This window comes from Theropithecus gelada, chromosome 14, assembly GCF_003255815.1.
Source record: "Theropithecus gelada isolate Dixy chromosome 14, Tgel_1.0, whole genome shotgun sequence".
Classification (NCBI taxonomy): Eukaryota; Metazoa; Chordata; class Mammalia; order Primates; family Cercopithecidae; genus Theropithecus; species Theropithecus gelada.
This window is the reverse complement of record NC_037682.1, coordinates 15,715,638-15,737,040: the sequence shown is the minus strand read 5'-3', so window position 1 is coordinate 15,737,040 and position 21,403 is coordinate 15,715,638. Positions and strand designations below refer to the sequence as shown.

Here is a 21,403-nt window from a genome sequence, read left to right as displayed (position 1 = left end):
GGGTAGCTAGGATTACAGGCACCCACCACCACGCCAGGCTAATTTTTGTATTTTCAGTAGAGACAGGGTTTCGCCATGTTGACCAGGCTAGTCTCAAACTCCTGACCTGGTGATCCGCCCGCCTCAGCCTCCCAAAGTGCTGGGATTACAGGCCTGAGCCACCGCGCCCGGCTGAGAGGCTGCTATTTAAAAAAGGAATGTGAGCTCAAACACTTGGGTGACCCCTAGTAAATTCTAAGGTTAAGCTTTTCCACGAATATATATATTTTTTCCCTAGCCTAGGGTATGGAAGGGTATAAGGTGTCTTAGTTAATTTTAGGATTTCTCTTTTATGACATGAGACCTAAACAATACCTTTGCATTTCAATTAGGTTTTTTCTTATTTTTCATAGTGTACCTGATCTTTCTCCACTTGTAGGAAGGAGAAAGGCATTTGGCTTCTCCCCTTCCTTTAGTCTAACACTTCGCTCTGTTTTTTTGCCACTCCCTCTTATCTTTGTTTCCTTATTGGCCTTTCCCTAAAGCCCTGCTTTCTCCTTTTAAGGCTAGGTGAGGTGCCTTTGGCAAGGTAGCACAGGGATCCAGGTAAGTAACTCAGTCTCTTCTCAGGATAAGAGAAAACTCAATGTTAACTGTCCCAGTGGAGGGCCTTGGAGAGGCATGTGGATAATGGGGGAGGAGAAGGAGGCGGCCTGGCCTGAGAGATCAGGACTTGTTAGACCAGTCCTGTGTGTGCGTCATGCATGCTCCATAGAGAAGCAGGTTTTGTTTCTTTCTGTACCCTTTCAGTCCTGGGCCCCCTCACTAGCTGAGAGCCACACCCTTCCTTGGCTTTAAAGCCAGCCCAGCGCTAAGCCATTTTAGTATGTTATGGTTTAGGGGGGGTTCTCAGAATACTTGGGAGGGGTAAAGAGAAAGAGAAGAATGTTTTATTTGGTCTCAGAATTTAGGAGGTCATGATAGTGGAGGTGAATTTTTTTTTTAAGTTACAGTAAAAACTTTGAATGTTGACAGGTAGCTTTGAGTAAGGATTATAAGACTAAAGGGAGTTTAAGGTACCCTGGTGATGTATAGAGGTTGTCAGCTCAAATTCCTTTTAACAAGGAGTATTAAAAAAAAGTTCATATCTTTGTTTTTTAAAAAATTCTTTTCTCTGACATTCCAATCAGAGAGAATGCATCCCTCTTTCCTAAGAGGAGGGTGGTTTGCCCAGAGCCTGCCTTAATTCATGAGAGAGATTCCTGGTGGACACCTAGTTTTTCCTCATGAAAGTAAGACTTCTTTTGTCAGCCTTTTACCCTCTTTTAAAAGAAAATCCTTAACCAAATTAAATTTAACAGTGTTTAATTGAGCAAAGAACAATTCACGCATTGGGGAGCCTTCTGAGCCAGAGTAGGCTCAGAGACTCCAGCGCAGTCATGTGGTAGAAGATTTATGGACAGAAAAAGGAAAGTGATGAACAGAAAATGGAAGCGAGGTATGGAAACGGCTGAAATGGTTATGGCTCGGCTGGCAGTTGCTTTATTTGTTCATGGTTTGAACAGTTGGCCCGCCTTTGATTGGCCAAAACTCAGTGATTGGCACAAGAGTAGGTTACAGTCTACTTCTACCACCATTTAGGTTATAGTTCATTATGTACAGAGAAATCTTTAGGCCAAACTTAAAATATGTAAGGAGGCAGCTTTAGGCTAAACTTGATTTAACACTTCTAAATGGAGAAGTTGGGCCTAGCAGGAAGCAGATCCATGAGGAAGCATAGAAACAGTGAACACTAGGAGAAGGCCATATCCAGAATAATACAGGTTTTGTGACTTGAGTAGTGCTCAGTTGAGATTGTGAAGTGAGCACAGTCCTTTTAATCTTAATGCAAATCAGCTTAAGGGACTTGGAATTAACAGAAGGTGAGTCTTCCCAGTGAAGTGAAAAATACTAGAACTGTTCTGACTGAGCATGAAGGTGGAACATGGTGGGGCATGGTGGCTCACGCCTGTAATCCCAGCACTTTGGGTGGCTGAGGCTGGCAGATCACTTGAGGTCAGGAGTTCAAGACCAGCCTGGCCAACGTGGTGAAACTGTGTCTCTACTAAAAATACAAAAATTAGCCGGGCGTAGTGGCACATGCCTATAGTCCCAGCTACTTGGAAGGCTGAGGCAGGAGAATCACTTGAACCTGGGAGGTGGAGGTTGCAGTGAGCCGAGATCACGGCATTGTACCTGGGCGACAGGGCGAGACTCCATCGCAAAAAAAAAAAAAAAAAAAAAAAAGGTGGAACATCAAGTGAAGGTAGGGTGGGGTACTTCGACTTTGGACTCTGGCACAAGCACTGATAAGAAGCCATAGAAAATCTTGACAAAATATATTTCTTTGATTTAGAAACAAAATGGCAATTTTCTTTGTTTGTGGTTGAACCGGAGTAATTTCTTCAAATTTGGGGTCAGGTGCCAGTTAAGGCAAATAAATGCCTTTTAGGTATCTGGAGGGCCCCTTTCTGGCTTGAATGTTATGTAATACAGTTCTGTAGTGTTACAGGTGCTATGTTTTGTTGATTTAGTATTCTGTAGTAGGAGGCTCGGTATGGTACTTATTATTTACTTATTTACTATTAATTTACTTATTTATTTTTGAGACCGGGTCGCCCAGGTGGCAATGTAGTGATTGTGGCTCACTGCGGTCTGGACCTCCTAGACTCAAGCAATACTCCCACCTCAGCCTCCTGAGTAGCTGGGACTACAGTGTGCACCACCACGCCCAGCTAATTTTTGTAATTTTTTTGTAGAGGCGGGGTTTCGCCACGTTGCCCAGGCCGGTCTTTAAACTCCTGGGCTCAAGTGATCTGCCCACCTTGGCCTCCCAAAGTGCTGGGATTACAGGTGTGAGCCACTGCACCCAGCCCAATGTGCTTTTGAAAAAAGCCATTTGCAGTCCCTAGAATGGCTGGGCACAGTGGCGCATGCCAGTAATCCCTGCACTTTGGGAGGCCAAGGTGGGATTGCTTGAGCCCACGAGGTATATGCTGTAGTGAGCTGTGATCACACCACTGCACTCTAGTCAGGGCAACAAGAGCGAGACCCTGTCTCAAAAAAAAAAAAAAATTTCCTAGAATGACATGGAAGTGGAGTTTTGCCTGTCATTGTTTTTAGAGGGAGAGCGTAAATATGTGACATTCGTTTTGTTGTTGTTGTTGTTTTTGAGACAGAGTCTCACTCTGTCGTCCAGGCTGGAGTACAGTGGTGCAATCTCGGCGCACTGAAACCTCTGCCTCCTGAGTTGAAGCAATTCTCCTGCCTCAGCCTCCTGAGTAGCTGGGATTACAGGTGTGTGCCAACATGCCCGGCTAATTTTTTTGTATTTTAAGTAGAGATGGGGTTTCACCATGTTGACCAGGCTGGGTTTGAACTCCCAACCTCAAGTGATCCTCCCATCTTGGTCTCCTAAAGTGCTGTGATTGCAGGTATGAGCCGTGGTGCCCGGCCGTGACATTGGTTTTGATTTTATAATGAATAAATAGGAAGATAGGAGGAGAGTTGCCTTTGAGACTGGCTGCCGGAGACAAAATTATTTTTGCAAAAACCCAAAGATTGGTGAACTTTAGAGTTCACACAGGCTATGGTTTTATATATATTAGTCCATTAAAACTAAACCATGAAGAGTAATAAAAATGGAAGCTTACAGGGGTTATAACTTTTCCAAGGTCTCCTAGCTAGTTTTTGGAGGAGCCAGGACTTGGACTCCCAGTCTTTTGACCCCTAATCTGGAGTTTTATTTTGTTTTTCCCTCTAAAAGTGAATAATTCCTGTAGTTTTCAGGTCTGCTGCAAATGGAAGAGGGGATCCTGGGGAGGCTGGTTTACAAACTTCAAAAACTCTACCAACCACACCCAAGCTCGAGTTCCTGTAGTAGTAACAATATTACTGGCTTTCTGTGCGTCAAGACATTTTTCTAAGCACTTTACATGAAATGCCTCATTTAATCTTCACAACCACCCTATGTATTTTTATTCCTCCATTTTACAGAAAAGAAAGCTGCAGTTTCGAGTGGTTGATACTTTGCCCAAAGTCATATAGCTAAAAGTGATAGATCTTATACTTAAACCCAGGCAGATAACAAAGCCTATACGCTTAACCCCTTAAGAATCATAATTCCAATTTGTATTTCTTTAGCCAGTTTACAGTAGAAGAAATCATTCCAGGGACTGTGCTGTTGGTAGGTGATTTTTTGTGGGGGTACTGAGTCTTGCTCTGTCACCCAGGCTGATGTGCAGTGGCATGATCTCGGCTCACTGCAACTTCCGCCTCCTGGGTTCAAGTGATTCTCCTGCCTCAGCCTCCTGTGTAGCTGGGATTACAGGTACGCACCACCACGCCTGGCTAATTTTTGTATTTTTAGTAGAGGTGGGGTTTCACCATGTTGGTCACGCTGGTCTCAAACCCCTGACCTTGTGATCTGCTCACCTCGGCCTCCCAAAGTGCTGGGATTACAGACATGAGCCACTGCGCCCAGCCGGTAAGTGATTTTTTTTTTTTTTTTTTTAACCTCCTATCTGGTTAGCATTGTCTAGTTGTTTGGTCCTTCTGGGTATTTGATTTAATTTAACTTATTTTGGTTTGGAGTGCTTACAGAAGAGACTGAGTTTTTATCATTATCATTGCTTGGATGAAGGATGTTTACTATGGACTATGGACTCTGGATAATAGCAGGAATATCTTTCTAGTGTGAGTGGGATCCGGTAATGTAGGACTTACGGCTTATTAAGAGTAAACTAGGTATTCTCAGAAAATCTAGTCTTAAGGGGAAATAACAAGTTTCACTTTATGTCTCCTCAACCCCCTGACTTCAGGAATTCTTTTTTTTTTTGTGAGAGCAAATGTAATCTATTTAAATCTAAGTAAGTGGTAGCTGGCTGCAGTGGCTCATGCCTGTAATCCCAGCACTATGGGAGGCTGAGGCAGGTGGATCACGAGGTCAGGAGATCGAGACCATCCTGGCTGACACGGTGAAACCCCGTCTCCACTAAAAATACAACAAATTAGCCGGCGTAGTGGCACGCGCCTGTAGTCCCAGCTACTAGGGAGGCAGCAGAATCGCCTGAACCTGGGAGGTGGAGGTTGCAGTGAGCTGAGATTGCGCCACAGCACTCCAGCCTGGGCCACTAAGCGAGACTCTGTCTCAAAAAAAAAAAAAGTAAGTGGCAAACCTGGAAAGGTATTGGGCTGGACTTGTAATTATGACTCCTGACTGTCTGCCAAAGTCAGCTGAAAGTTTGTAGTGTAATCTTCTTGATGCATATGGCATGGAGAAGAATCTTTTTTTCCTTAAGTCTCCAAGTTATGAGACCATTTACTGTAGCCTGCCTAACAGCTTCATTCTTTCCCCACTCATACATTCTTTTTCCTTCCATTTTTTTTTGTTTTCTCACTTATATGTAGATATTATGGGTAACTCTTGAGCCTGAAAAAACAAAGTAGAACCCTTTTCTTTCCCTGTTTTCCTGTGATGATTAAGAAGAAAGCTCTCAAAGGTTGTAGAGGAGAGGCTCCGGACCATCCAGCTGGTACTGACTGCACTTCTATTTGGACTGGACACCATGGCATAGAAAGAGAAACAGGCTTTGGAATGGCATAGACCTGGGTTTAAATTCAAAATTTGCTATTAACTGTGAGACCTTGGGTAGTTTCTTCACCCATGAGTCTTATTTGCAGTAAAACTTCCTTAGGGTTGTTGTAAGGATTGCCAAGATAGTAAATGTAAAACATTCAGTAATCATTAGTTTGTTTCACATTCTCTTTCTCCAAGGTAATAAATTGTTAAGGCCTCAAATACAGAATCAAGAACTTATTATGACAGATGTGTAATGATGTGATGGCTTCCAAGCACTAGAGCAGTGCCCTTTGTCCCAGAAACACTGGTATAGGTGGGACCTCCTAGTAAATAGATTAGGAGTAGGGAAACCAGCCCATTCACCCCTTAGAACCTAGTTATGTTTTTGATCCAGTTGATTTCATCTACTAGTTCACAAAATAGTTTGAGGCTGAGACGTACTGTGAAGTAATTGGAAGTGTTAAACCAACTTTTGAAACAACTTAATACCTGACATTTGTATATAATGTTGTCTCACCTGATCCTCACAACTCTGAGTTAGACCGGGCTAATTTCCTACCTCCTGGGAAGCAGCAATTTTGTTTTTCTTTTTCCCCAATTTGGTTCCTGGAAACGGGGTAAATGGATTTGGCATCTTACAAGTGAGAACATGACAGGGTTTACTGCCATTGTTGGGTAGTAGTAAAGCCAGAACTGGGACCAGTCTTCTGAATTGTGTTCTATCTCATATGGCCTCTGCTTCTGCCCTCTTTCAGGCAGAATATCTCCCCATGCTTTTAGACCTAGGAATCTGATCTTTTTGTTTAATTGTGCTGTCTTCTTTTCCAAATTAGAGCCGGGTGGTCAGCTTTAAGAAGATGGTGGAAGCTAATGTTTCTCCAGATACTGCTTTCTGACCTAGAACCCTGAGCATTTTTCCTATCTCCCTTCCTAACCTTCTTCCTTGAATTTAAGTTGCAGGGCCATTTATGGCCATCTGTACACTTTCTCTTTGCAGCAGGGAATGTCACTGTATCCCCCATGGTAGCAGTAATTTGGGCTTTTATTAGCAAAGAAGATTATAGGGTGGATGCTGCTGGAGTGGTAATTGCACTTCAGACCCTGTTGGAATTCAGTAACTGGAAGAGTCTCTTTTTGAGCTCAGAGTCCTCTTGGTGTGGAAGGTTCATAGGTCATTGTACATAGTGGATAAGGGCAAGTACTGAAGAAATGGAGATGAAAGGGGAGCCCCGGTTTTTTTTTTTTTTTTTTTGTAAATAAGGGTGCTTATTCAAGAAAGACCTTTGGGTGGCCTACTGGAATGTAGGTTGGGAATATGAGAAAGTGGCAATGGGTTTTAGACTGAAAGGAAGAAGAGTTGATAAGTGATTATGGGAACTCCAAGCTGGGGTAGGAGGAATTTAGGGAAGGGCGACCACGTTCTTTAAACTTAGGGACTGCATTGATTCAGGAGTTTATTGGGCACTTATTAATCAGTTCCTTTGGGTACTCTTGCTTGCTGACTTCTGCATACACTCTAAGGCAAACAGGACCAAGCATTTGTGCTTGGTGGGGCTCGGGGGAGCGTGGGAAAGGGAACTGAAGCAAAAGGCTCAGCCTAGGCTAGTTCCCACATGTCTTCCCCACACAACTTTTGCATTGGTTTCTCAATGTCTTTGTGGGCATGCTGGGACTGGGCTTTGAGGTTTCTGCCTTACGGGTGGGAAGGGAGGGGGAAGGGCATTCCAACAGCAGTTTTTTTCTTTTTCCCCAATTTGGTTGCTGGAAACAGGGTAAATGGATTTTTATGCATATTATAACCTGTTCTGGTTATGTATGGAAATACAAGTAGAGGAACTCACACGACAGTAGAATCCAGGTTTTAATGAAAACAACATCCAAGGCCTAGGTATCTGAACACAGCAAGGTCTAAAGGGCACTTGTCTGTCACATTAAGCAATTCCAAGTCATATTTTAAATTACTTCCTTTCATTCCTAATGTTGCCCCTTGCTCTTCTTGTTTCTGTGTATTGGGTATATTTTATTTTCCTCTCATTCCCATTTTTCCTTCAAATATTTCTGCAGCTCTCTCCTTCCTGCTTCCTCCTTGCTGTGGTGGCTGGGATGCTTCTTCCATGATTTTTTGAATCTAGACTGGGCTGTTCTCTGTGTTAAACCAATCAGTTGCGACCTTCTCTTAACAGGTGTGTATGGAAATATGTTTATTAAGAATGAAAAATATTTTTAAGAAATATGTATTTTTATTCCTCTCATGTCATAGCAGAAAAAAATCTTTTTAAGTACCTTTTTTCTTTATGGGTTGGTGAGAGGGTGGGAATTGGGGAGAATATTTATTTCAAAACCTGTCTTTCAACATTGTATATTTTGGACTGGCATAAAGTCTCTCATAGCTATAAGACAGAAAAAAACCCATTGAGTCCAACAGAGTATCACTAATGCCTGTTAAACCTCCTGTTTATATAATGATATGGAGAACTCTTCATTTCTATATAACTATATTTTATTGTATAGATAGCACACATAGACCCTTAGATACTTGGATATTTATCCTGAGTTGGAACAAAGAAAGGGGTAAAAATATAGTCTATTTAGAACAAGGGTGTCCAATCTTTTGGCTTCCCTGGGCTACACTGAAAGAATTGTCTTGGGCCATACATAATGTACACTAAGAATAGCCAGTGAGCTAAAAAAAAAAAAAAAAAATCTCATAATGTTTTAAGAAAGTTTGCAAATTTGTGTTGGGCCGCATTCAAAGCTGTCCTGGGCTGCGTGTGTCCCGTAGGCTGTGGGTTGGACAAGCTTGAGTTAGAGCTTTCTGCAGGATTACAGAGATGTAGGAACTTCAGCCATTGACTTGTGGAGGTTAGGATATGAACTACTGTGAGGTGCACTTTCAGAGGTTGAGGCTAATACTTCTTTTCCTGCTTCCCAAGGAGGTGAAGTTTCCTTAAGACAGTGCTTTTTTACACAGAGTTTTTTGTGGTTCTATTACTCTGTTGTCTCCATTAGTCAAGGAACACGTTTTGCCATCAATATTATATTTAACAAACTATAGTAGTATAGTTTTGGAAAGTAGAAAGGCCCTTTTATGAATGTATTATTATATTTTTGGAGGCAGAGTCTTGCTCTGTTGCCCAGCTTGGAGTGCAGTGGTGCCATCTCGACTCACTGCAACCTCCGTCTCCTGGGTTCACACAATTCTCATGCCTCAGCTGGGATTACAGGTGCCTAGCACCATGCCTGGCTAATTTTTGTATTTTTAGTAGAGATAAGGTTTTCCCATGTTGGCCAGGCTGGTCTTGACCAAGTGAACCTGACTTCAAGTGATCCACCCACCTTGGCCTCTTAAAGTGCTGGGATTACAGGTGTGAGCCACCGCGCCCAGCCTACTTTGATTTCTTTTTTTTTTTTTTTCTGAGACGGAGTCTTGCACTGTGTTCCCGGCTGGAGTGCAATGGCGCTATCTTGGCTCACTGCAACCTCTGCCTCCCGGATTCACGCTATTCTCCTGTCTCAGTCTCCCGAGTTGATGGGATTATAGGCGTACACTACACCCGGCTAATTTTTTTTTTTTTTTTTTTTTTTTTTGAGACGGAGTCTCGCTTTGTCACCCAGGCTAGAGTGCAGTGGCCGGATCTCAGCTCACTGCAGGCTCCGCCTCCGAGGTTCACGCCATTCTCCTGCCTCAGCCTCCCGAGTAGCTGGGACTACAGGCGCCCGCCACCTCGTCTGGCTAGTTTTTTGTATTTTTAGTAGAGACGGCGTTTCACCATGTTAACCAGGATGGTCTCGATCTCCTGACCTTGTGATCCGCCCGTCTTGGCCTCCCAAAGTGCTGGGATTACAGGCTTGAGCCACCGCGCCCGGCCTAATTTTTTTTTTTTTTTTTGAGACAGAGTCTTGCTCTGTCACCCAGGCTGGAGTGTAGTAGCGCGATCTCAGCTCACTGTAAGTTCCACCTGCCGGGTTCACGCCATTCTCCTGTCTCAGCCTCCCAAGTAGCTGGGACTACAGGCTCCCACCACCACGCCCGGCTAATTTTTTGTATTTTTAGTAGAGACAAGGTTTCACCGTGTTAGCCAGGATGGTCTTGATCTGCTGACCTCGTGATCCACCCGCCTCGGCCTCCCAAAGTGCTGGGATTACAGGCATGAGCCACCGTGCCCGTCCTTTTTTTGTATTTTTTCAGTAGAGACGGGTTTCACTATGTTGGCCAGACTGGTCTCGAACTTCTGACCTCGTGATCCGCCTGCCTCGGCTTCCCAAAGTGCTGGGATTACAGGCGTGAGCCACAGCGCCTGGCCTTTTCGTTTCTTAATTGGCATTTTAGTTTAGCATAGTAATTTTTTTTTTTAAATTTGCTGCCACTTCAGCAGTTTTAGTGTTAGATGTGGGAGAGGTTAAGTAAGATCTGTATTGCCCTATTATCTCTAAAAGTGGCTTGTCCCTGCAGGATAGTGAATGCTTGTCTGTACCATGGAGTTACACATTTCACTGAGTTGATACCAGCAGATTTTTTTCAGGGAAAAATAATCCAATCACATAACTACAGCACCTCACCACATTCTCCCTCTCCTAACAGTGTAGAGACTTAGATTTAATTGCACCATTCCTTTCAGTAGTTATTTCTGGTGGGATGTTGAAGAGAGCATAGTGGGCAAAGGATTCCGCTTGAACAGACACTGGTGATGGGCTCCCAGGCTTGGTGGTGGCTTGCTTTCTGCACTGCAGTAAAACCACGAGAGGGCATCTTTGGCTCTGGGATTAATAATTCATCTGTCTTCTCTGACCTGTGACCTTTTCTCTCCTTTCTCTTACCCTTTCCCGGTAGTGTGAAGTGAGGGGGTCTCTCTCCCTCCTTCTCCTTCCTCTGTGATTCACCTTCCTTTTTACCCTGCCCTGCGGCGGCTCTGCCCCTTACCTTCATGGACGACTCAGAGGTGGAGTCGACCGCCAGCATCTTGGCCTCTGTGAAGGAACAAGAGGCCCAGTTTGAGAAGCTGACCCGGGCGCTGGAGGAGGAACGGCGCCACGTCTCGGCGCAGCTGGAACGCGTCCGGGTCTCGCCACAAGATGCCAACCCACTCATGGCCAACGGCACACTCACCCGCCGGCATCAGGTAACCCCTCTCTCCATCAGATGTGCAGGTAGGACTTTGGCATGATCACAGAGAGGCTATGATCCTTTTTGGGAAGCTACTCTCCTTTTGGTGATGGGCTCTCCAGTGCCCATTCTTCCAGGGATTTTTTTCCAGAGGTGTTAAATGCTGATGAGATACAAGGAATATTGCTGCTGGACTGAGTTGGGCGGAGTTACTGTCTCTAGAAGCATCCATCTGACTTCTGTTTTGCTGGAGTAGGTTTTTTGGGGTGGGCTACAATTCAAGTAATGGTAGATAGTGTAGTTTGCAGCTGTACTCAAGTTACTTTTCTGATTTTTTTTCCTTGGTATCAAAAAATCAGGAAAGTAAATGCCCACGTAGTGGTTGGGCATCTTGTGCGCTCAGCTCTAGTTCAGTCTCCCTGAGGGAACAGTCTGTACCCAGGTGTGGCAGTATCCATAAATTGTGTACTCCTGCTCTATATTGTCCTTGTGTGCTCTTTTTGTTGGCTGTGTAAATCATGTGTTGGAGGAAGGGGTCATTGTTAATTCTGTTGGTTAGAGTTGGAGAGGGAGCATCATGCTGCTGTTTAACCCAAATAACCACAGGAGCCAGTGGTCTCTGGGTTGGCTGACTCTGTGATGTGACTTGGGAGAGCTGGTGTTAGGAATAAGAAGTATCTTATGTTTCCTCTGGTTTTTCTAGTCTGACTTTGCTGTGACGTAATCTGTCTGAGGTTTTGTCTGTCTTCCTGTGTGTGTGTGTGTGCATGTGTGTGTGTGGTAGGCATTGCCTGATAGATTGCATCTTACGAGAGATTTCTGGGTGGGAACCAGAACAGTGCTCATGCCCTTATAGTCCTTTTCATTGAGTAATAATTTATTTATTTATTTATGACAGAGTCTCGCTCTGCCTCCAGGCTGGAGTGCAGTGGTGCAATCTTGGCTCACTGCATCCTCCGCCTCCCGGGTTCAAGCGTTTCTCCTCCCTCAACCTCCTGAGTAGCTGGGACTACAGGCACGTGCCACCACACCCAGCCAATTTTTGTATTTTTAGTAGAAATGGCGTTTCACCACGTTGGCCAGGATGGTCTCGATCTCTTGACCCTGTGATCCGCCTGCCTTGGCCTCCCAAAGTGCTGGGATTACAGGTGTGAGCTACCGCACTGGCTGGGTAATTTTTTTTTTTTTTTTTTTTTTAAGATAGAGAAAGTCCCTCATACTGAGGAACCTTGCAAAAAGAACAGAATTCCAATTGGAGGATCAAGGAGTCTGAGGGAGGCAGCATGCTTGCAGTGTTCCTGGGATTTTTACAGGAACTACAATAGAAAGTTAGGTATGAAATTATATTGAAAGAGGAAAGCAGGACTGCTCAGGTTTGGAGGTCATGGGGAATTCCAGGATTCAGTATGTGGTTTCTCTCTTATTTTTAACTTCTGCTTAGCAGTAAAACCACACCCTTCCTTCTTCCTGAAAGTAATGTTTAACTTCCTCTCCCTGCAGCATTACACTCTATGTAATGGGAGTGGGGTGGAGGAAGAGTCTCCCAAAGTGGTTGGCTCTCACTGTTCTACTGGAAGAGGAGCAGGCAAATACATTTTTATGTGGTATAAAGATTATTTCCTGCTGCTTAAGACAGAGCAACTTCTGGATGACATTTTGGAATGTATTCTGTGGCTCTAATAATTGTTGGTAAAGATGTTGAGCCTTCTCTTTTCTTGAGAGGAGTTGGGGTGCTTGTTTTTATACTTGGAAAGGGAGACTCGTATCTCTTGCTTTTTTCTTTAATTAAATTTCTATTTTTTACATTAGGACATGATAGCCATCTTGCTTCTTTCTTTAAAAAGCTGCCGGGAATGGGAGTTTCCAGTGGTAGTACTGCATGAAGATTCATGAGACTACAAAGCTCTTTGGAAACTCCCCAACTTAGCCCTTCCAACTTTCCTTACATTTTTATGGCTTTCCAAAAAGGTTGCATGTAGGGGAAATTATCTAGGTCTGTACTGTTTATTCAGCATATAGTTTTTGAGCACCTGTTATGTGCAGGCACTGCTCAAGGCACTAGGGAATATATCACTAAACTAATCCCAAAAACCCTCTGCCCTCATGGAGCTTACATTCTTATGTTCCAGAGACCCTGTCTGCCAGAGTTCCAGGCCTGATTTTCAATTTTGAGGAAAGTGCTAAGACTAAAGAGTGATATGGTTCTTTTATGAGTACTGACACAAGGACTCCAGGCCACACATACCTACTTGAAAGCCCTCTTTCTGTTTGAAAAAAAGATCATTTGTGTTTGGTAGAGCAAAAGAAGGCCACAAAATGAATTGTCTTCTTGTGGACTGTGTTTCAGAACGGCCGGTTTGTGGGCGATGCTGACCTTGAGAGACAGAAATTTTCAGATTTGAAACTCAACGGACCCCAGGTAATTCTTTGGCTCAAGACGTGGGTTGCTTCATTCGTATTTTCTTATTTCCCCAGCCTATAAGAGCATATTTGTGTCTTGTAAAGTGCCTGGCACATTGTACACACTCGTCAATTAGTTTCTTTCATTTACGAAAACAAAGAAGTGGAGCTCCAAAGTATGTATGTAGTTTTGTTTTGAAATGAATTTTAATGACCATTGATCTTTATGACTATTCCTTTTCCCCACTGCCATCCCATTTGATCCCTAAGTACTGCGTTTCTTTTCTAGAGACAGTAGGCTTCTACTCTGCAGCAGAAAACGCTACCTAAAATCTGGCTGGTCTTGAGCCTTTTAGATAGTATCTGAAGAGTAACATAAAGCCAGTCAAAAGATGGCTCTTACTGGGATTTTCAGGTTTGTCTTAAAAGTTCTTTATTTTTGGCCAGCTACGGTGGCTTACGCCTGTAATCCCAGCACTTTGGGAGGCTGAGGTGGGCAGATCACCTCAGGTCAGGAGTTCGAGACCAGCCTGACCAACATGGAGAAACCCCATCTCTACTGAAAATACAAAATTAGCCGGGCATGGTAGCACATGCCTGTAATCCCAGCTACTCGGGAGGCTGAGGCAGGAGAATTGCTTGAACCTGGGAGGTGGAGATTGTGGTGAGCTGAGATCATGCCATTGTACTCCAGCCTGGGCAACAAGAGCAAAACTCCATCTCAAAAAAAAAAAAAGTTCTTTATTTTAGGCTGGGCACGGCATCTCATGCCTGTAATTCCAGCACTTTGGGAGGCCAAGGCAGAGCAAAACTCCGTCTCAAAAAAAAAAAAGTTCTTTATTTTGGCCAGGCATGGTCTGCTCATTCCTGTAATTCCAGCACTTTGGGAGGCTGAGGCTGGAGGATTGCTTGAGCCCAGGAGTTCAAGACCAGCCTGGGCAACATAGTGAGACCCTGTCTCTACAAAAAAAAAATAAAATTAGCCAGGCATGGTGGCATGAGCCTGTAGTTCTAGCTACTCAGGAGGCTGAAATGGTAAGATTGCTTGAGCCTGGGAGGTTGGGGCTCCAGTGAGCTATGATCATGCCACTGCACTCTAGCTTGTGTGACAGAGTGAGACCCTATCTCAAATAAATAAATAAAAGTTATTTATTTATTGGGTGAGCTGCTCTTTTGAGGGGTCACTCAGATATAGGTGAAATTGCAGTTAACACAGTTCATGTTCACTTAGATGACCACAGCTGGGAAGTTAAATCTACTGTCTGTCACTTGGATGTTGGTGTGGCTATAATTAACTCAGTTCATGTTTGTTAAATGACTACAACTGGGAAATTATGTCTGCTGTCCTTTTGTACAAGTTCAAAAGATGACAGCCACCCATCTAAAAATCCTGAGGCCTATAGAAGATGCATGAGGAGTCCCTGTTTCCAGGGTCACTACTTACGCTTCTTATTAGGATGGCTTGTTAATACATAGTGCTTAATAGTAGTTCCTTCTCTTTTCTCTTTTGCATATAGGATCATAGTCACCTTCTATATAGCACCATCCCCAGGATGCAGGAGCCGGGGCAGATTGTGGAGACCTACACGGAGGAGGATCCTGAGGGAGCCATGTCTGTAGTCTCTGTGGAGACCTCAGATGATGGGACCACTCGGCGCACAGAGACCACGGTAAACTAAGACGTGTGTAAGATCTGGAAGTGATAAGAGGTCTTTTATTCTCTATTAGGGGAGGGGTTAAGCACTTAATTAAAATGGAGGACTGATATGCCGTTATTGATCTGATTGCATAAAGTGATCTCTGGCCAGATAGAAAGGATGAAGAGATATGGGGAAATCTAATGGCATAGGGAAGAGAGAAGGTATATCAAGGTCTATAGTAGGTTCCCTTATAGGCATAGTTACTGTCAGGGCAATTTTCCTACTTGGGGACTTCCTACAGGATGGAAAGAAAGATAGATGGTAGGCCTTAAGGCATTTCTAGGTAAAGTGTCCTAGGGATGTAAAGGTTTGTTTCTTTTAGAGTGGTATAGAATTTAATTGTTCATGGCTGGGCACGGTGGCTCACGCCTGTAATCCTAGCACTGTGGGAGGTGGAGGTGGGCGGATCATGAGGTCAGGAGTTCGAGACCAGTCTGGACAACATAGTGAAACCCCATCTCTACTAAAAACACAAAAAATTAGCCAGGTGTGTTGGTGTGTGCCTGTAATACCAGCTACTCGGGAAGCTGAGGTAGGAGAAGGACGTGAACCCGGGAGGCAGAGATTTCAGTGAGCTGAGATCACACCATTGCACTCCAGCCAGGGCGACAGTGCAAGACTCCGTCTCCAAAAAAAAAAAAAAGAAGAATTTAATTGCTCACTTCCTTAATTAGTTTTTCTTTTTCTTGTTTCCTACTTGCAGGTCAAGAAAGTAGTGAAGACTGTGACAACACGGACAGTACAGCCAGTCGCTATGGGACCAGACGGGTTGCCTGTGGATGCTTCATCAGTTTCTAACAACTATATCCAGACTTTGGGTCGTGACTTCCGCAAGAATGGCAATGGGGGACCTGGTCCCTATGTGGGGCAAGCCGGCACTGCTACCCTTCCTAGGAACTTCCACTACCCTCCTGATGGTTATAGCCGCCACTATGAAGATGGTTATCCAGGTGGCAGTGATAACTATGGCAGTCTGTCCCGGGTGACCCGCATTGAGGAGCGGTATAGGCCCAGCATGGAAGGCTACCGGGCACCTAGTAGACAGGATGTGTATGGGCCCCAACCCCAGGTTCGGGTAGGTGGGAGCAGCGTGGATCTGCATCGCTTTCATCCAGAGCCTTATGGGCTAGAGGATGACCAGCGTAGTATGGGCTATGATGACCTGGATTATGGTATGATGTCTGATTATGGCACTGCCCGTCGGACTGGGACACCCTCTGACCCTCGTCGGCGCCTCAGGTAGGCAGGAATAGGGAAGAGAAAAGGGTTTTTCCAAAACCAGGGGTAAGGGGTAGCTTTTCCTTCAACTTCTAAGAGCTTTTTGGGATCAGAGATACTTGTGGCCTCCTCCCCTCTGCTTTTTTTTTGGGGTGAAAGGCTACCCCATTTTTCCCTTTTCTGACTTGGCTTAGTATTGACTTGCTATATATATAAAATATAAATGTATATCTGTATAATATAACTATATAATTTTTTAAATGAAAATAATATATTCTAATTTTATTTTTTATTTTTTATTTTTATTTTTTGAGACGGAGTCTTGCTCAGTCGCCCAGGCTGGAGTGCAGTGGCGCGTTCTCGGCTCACTGCAAGCTCCGCCTCCCGGGTTCACGCCATTCTCCTGCCTCAGCCTCCCAAGTAGCTGGGACTACAGGCGCCCGCCACCACGCCCAGCTAATTTTTTTTTGCATTTTTATTAGAGATGGGGTTTCACCGTGTTAGCCAGGATGGTCTCTATCTCCTGACCTCGTGATCCACCCGCCTCAGCCTCCCAAAGTGCTGGGATTACAGGTGTGAGCCACCGCGCCCGGACTTCTAATTTTATTTTTTAGAGACAGAGTCTTCCTCTTTCACCCAGGCTGGAGTGCAGTGGCGCCATCTTGGCTCACTGCCACCTCCACTTCTTGCTGGGACTACAGGCAAGCACCATGACGCTCGGCTAATTTTTATATTTTTAGTAGAGATGCGGTTTCACCTTGTTGGCCAGGCTGGTCTCAAACTCCTGACCTCTGGTGATCCACCCGCCTTGGCCTCCAAAAGTGCTGGGATTACAGGCATGAGCCACCACGCCTGGTCCACAAGTTGTTTTCTATAATTTGAATATATGGGCCAGGCACAGTGGCTCATGCCTGTAATCCCAGCGCTTTTGGAGACCTAGGTAGGTGGCTCACCTGAGGTCTGGAGTTCGAGACCAGCCTGACCAACATGGAGAAATCCCGTCTTTACTAAAAATACAAAATTAGCTGAGCATGGTGACACATGCCTGCAATCCCAGCTACTCAGGAGGCTGAGGCAGGAGAATCACGTAAACCCGGGAGGCGGAGGTTGTGGTGAGCCAAGATCGTGCCATTGCACTCCGGCCTGGGCAACAAGAGCGAAACTCCATCTCAAAAAAAAAAAACAAAAAAAACCACAACTTGTGATTGTTATTAGTCTATGTCCTGAAGACTGAATTTTGCTTCTGCTTCTATGCTGAAGTTTTTGCTGTTTCTGGCTAAGATGTGACCCCCTTTTGGTGTTAGGCAGAGGATTCTGATGTCTGGGGCCATGGAATTCTTGCTCACTTCTTCTTGGGAATTTCTTTAGCTTCTGGTTTGGTATTAAGAACAGAGTCGGTCGGGCATGTTGGTTCACACCTGTAATCCCAGCACTTTTGGAGGCTGAGGCGGGCAGATCACGAGGTCAGGAGATCAAGATCATCCTGGCTAACATAGTGAAACCCTGTCTCTACTAAAAATACAAAAATTAGCCAGGTGTGGTGGCTCGTGCCTGCAGTCCCAGCTACTCAGGAGGCTGAGGCAGGAGAATCACTTGAACCCGGGAGGCAGAGGCTGCAGTGAGCCAAGATGCCGCCACTGCACTCCAGCCTGGGCAACAGAGTGAGACTGTCTCAAAACAAAACAAAACAGAATTGAAGGTTTTAGGAATACAGGACCAAAAGAGACAGTTAAGGATATATATAAGAACTTTCTTGTGGTGTTTTTAATCCCAAAGTTAAAAACAAACTTTGACCTCACAAGGGCCTTGACATTCTGTGCTTAGGGTCTTATTATTTGATTGTAAAGTGAAATTGTGGTGGCATCCTTGAGTGGGGGTTGGGGGGTACATCAGCAACACTCTGAAAGGTCACTAAGCAGCTGCCTACTCTGACTTTACTCCTTGTCCCTGGAGATTTCTTTGTTGATGTGAAAAAAGGAGTGATTATGTTTGGACTGGTATATGGTTTGCCTTGTTGCCTTGAGAGAATGCTTTAGAATGGGGTCGACAGACCCCTGGAAAGGACCATGTAGAACTATTTTAGGCTTTGCAGGCCATGTATCATCTTTGTCATATGTTGTTCTTTTTTTCAAACAATCTTTTAAAAATATAAAAAGCATTCTGGGGGTGTACAAAAACAGGTTTGGCCCATGGGCTGCCAATGCTGCTTCAGAATAAATTAGAAACAGTGTTTTCCACGCAAAGAGAAATGATAAGAAACAAGGGATGATTTATGGTTGTCTTGATGGTAAGGATATCATAGCAGCTGTTGCTGAATTTCTCTGTATGGGGTCATGACCTTTTAAAGCAAATGCCTTGGTGCTAATTTTCTTCATATATTAGGTAGCTTTGGTTAAGAGTGAACAGGGCTGGGCCCAGGGGTAGAGGCCCCATTATCTAAGACTGAGTCACTTACCTTTCAGGTGTCTTGGATAGCAAATCCAACTCCCATGTGAGTCATTTTTATTCCTCCAGGAGCACCAGACCTCGGCTGGTGCAACCTAGAACAGTGGTAGATAACAGCCATCTTTGAAGCAGTCTGTCCAGGGTGTTGGCTCTACTGCAAGTCTGCTTTTTCTGACTTCCTCATTAGTAAAGAGTGATTGGACCCAGATGGGTGTGGGTGGCCAGGTCATTCTCTGCCGTCCCTAGTTGTGCTAGTTCACATAGAGTTTTGGGCCGTTCTTGGGTTTGTTCCAGGGTAGCAATGGACTTGGAAACCTGCTTGACTAGCAAGAATATTTGCTGCTTCCTGTTCCAGGCTAGAAGAGTAATACGAGGTCAAACTTAAACAGTGAGGCAGTGATTAGTGGAAAAAGCACTGAACCCTGAGACCTTGGTTCTAGTTGTGCCTTTGCCACTAGCTAAGTAGCCTCAAGCAAGTCATTTGGTCTTCCTGGGCACAGCTTTGTTACTTGTAAAACAGAGGAAAGAATGTCCAATCCACTGCCTCTATATAGAAAAAGATATAAGATAGAGTTATTTGGAAATTTTGGTTATGGTAATTGTTCTTATAATTTTGTATATTAATAATAGAGGTTAAACATGTTCAATATGGAGCCTGAAAAACCCAGAAAAGCATACCATCTATTAATAAAGAACCACTGTTCACATTTTGGTGCATATCCTTTGAGGTTTTTTTATTGTACATGTAACTGTATCCTATTTTCCCTCTACAAAAAGGGAATCTTAACATACTGCTCAATAGCCTACTTTTAAAACTTAGCTATCTAAGCTATTCATTTTGTTTCTGTGTTTGTTTGTTTGTTTGTTTTTTGAGATGGAGTCTTGCTCTGTTGCCCAGGCTGGAGTGCAGTGGTGCGATCTCGGCTCACTGCAACCTCCACTTCCTGGGTTCAAGTGATTCTCTTGCCTCAGCCTCCCAAGTAGCTGGGATTACAGGTGCCCACCACCACGCCCAGCTAATTTTTATATTTTTAGTAGAGATAGGGTTTTGCCATGTTGGCTATGCTGGTCTTGAACTTCTGACCTCAGGTAATCCGCCCACCTCAGCTTCCCAAAGTGCTGGGATTACAGATGTGAGCCACCACGCCTGGTCCTGTTTCCGTGTTATTTTAAGACCATCTTGGTCATGTTTTACTAAATACTTTGTCCATCTGAATCACTGTTGCATAGTTGATGTTGATACCTGTGAGGCAGCCCTTCTGCTCAGGGCAACTTTGAGTATTTGGTGACAGTGGGAGTGGTTTTGTAGAACAAACAACGGCTTATTTGGAGAGCTCCACACAATAGATTCTCCTCTCCTGTGGGAGCCAGAAGAGATGAGCTCACAGATAATGGGTTTCTTTCTTCCTGGTAGTTATGAATAAATAATAGTGTGACAGACTCACCCTCTAGTGGTTGTTGGTAGTACTGGAACAGGAAGAATTGTCTCCTGGTTTGATTTTTCTTACTTTCAATTGCTTTCTCTGTTCCTAGTGGCTGGGCTTCCCAAATGTGATGTTGGTGAATAGGCTCCATTTTGAAAGAACTGGAGGTATTGTCTTTAGAAATTGGAGGATGGAATCTTACCGCTAACACATTTGTTGAGTAGCAGACATGACCTTGGGATGACTGTGAAAATTACTTTTCAAGTTTATACCTCATCAGTACCAAACCCAGATCCTCCTGTAATGTAGCAGGAAGCCCTTTATTGGTTTTTCTCTATCAATCCATCTTTTATAATTTCCAAAATAGGATAAGGAGAAGCTTAAATATGAAATGCATTTAAAGGTCTTAACCCGCCAGTTGTTTCCTGTGTGTTAATGCCTAATTTCCTGTTTGGTTAAGGAACTGTTCTCAGACTTCTGTGGCATTGAGTCAGTTGCTTTGGTTAATTCTGCTTTTTGAGAGTTTATCCTGATCTCTACCTAGAAAAGTTAATAGCTGTCAGGTATCATTCAAGTAAATGATAAATAATAAGGATTTGGTTCTTTCTTTTTGATTAGCCTCTCCTGAATGCTTGTTACTTTCTAAGCCTGCAGACTTCAAAGAAAAAAGTGTAGTTTTAATTAAATTGTAGGTGCCTTTAAGATTATTACCTTTTATTTTTCCTAACCCATTGAGGAAAATTGATCAGTATATTATTCATGCAAAGGAGAGAGAAGATGAGCACACTGAAACTCCAGTTAATCCTGCTTTGCAGATGAGGGTAATGGGAATGTCCAGGAAGCTAGCCATAATGACTTGATGTATTCTCTTGGTTATTCCAAAACTTCTCAGGAGCTACGAAGACATGATTGGTGAGGAGGTGCCATCGGATCAATACTATTGGGCTCCTTTGGCCCAGCATGAGCGAGGAAGTTTAGCAAGCTTGGATAGCCTGCGCAAAGGAGGGCCCCCACCTCCTAATTGGAGACAGCCAGAGCTGCCAGAGGTGATCGCCATGCTTGGATTCCGCTTGGATGCTGTCAAGTCCAATGCAGCTGCATACCTGCAACACTTATGCTACCGCAATGACAAGGTGAAGACTGACGTGCGGAAGCTCAAGGGCATCCCAGTACTGGTGGGATTGTTAGACCATCCCAAAAAGGAAGTGCACCTTGGAGCCTGTGGAGCTCTCAAGAATATCTCTTTTGGACGTGACCAGGATAACAAGATTGCCATAAAAAACTGTGATGGTGTGCCTGCCCTTGTGCGATTGCTCCGAAAGGCTCGTGATATGGACCTTACTGAAGTCATTACCGGTGAGTTCTAGGCCTAAGGAAAATTGCTAAGTCACTGTTACTCTCTAGTGATGTTAAGAACTAGAGGGATTTCCAGACCTTTTACTTTTGATGAAAGGTTGTGAAGTGGTGGCCTTGGGTCAAATCCATCTCACAGATTTGTTTGGATCACACAGCA

At 44.2% G+C, this 21,403-nt stretch overlaps 1 protein-coding gene across 22 annotated transcripts in view; it reads left to right on the top strand.

The window, feature by feature from the left end:
• Positions 1 to 21,403, top strand: part of CTNND1 (catenin delta 1) — a 70,978-nt gene that overhangs the window by 32,131 nt on the left and 17,444 nt on the right. For 7 of the 22 annotated variants that reach the window (XM_025355739.1, XM_025355741.1, XM_025355737.1 and 4 more), the window contains exons 2-5: positions 13,051 to 13,122; positions 14,621 to 14,773; positions 15,507 to 16,042; positions 20,783 to 21,246. In XM_025355739.1, the coding sequence (XP_025211524.1) occupies positions 14,657 to 14,773; positions 15,507 to 16,042; positions 20,783 to 21,246 (1,117 nt within the window). In that variant the 5' untranslated portion in view covers positions 13,051 to 13,122; positions 14,621 to 14,656. Of the gene's footprint in view, positions 1 to 7,663; positions 7,783 to 10,430; positions 10,720 to 13,050; positions 13,123 to 14,620; positions 14,774 to 15,506; positions 16,043 to 20,782; positions 21,247 to 21,403 lie in introns of all 22 variants that reach the window. The other 15 variants (XM_025355727.1, XM_025355725.1, XM_025355728.1 and 12 more) reach the window with 6 other exon arrangements.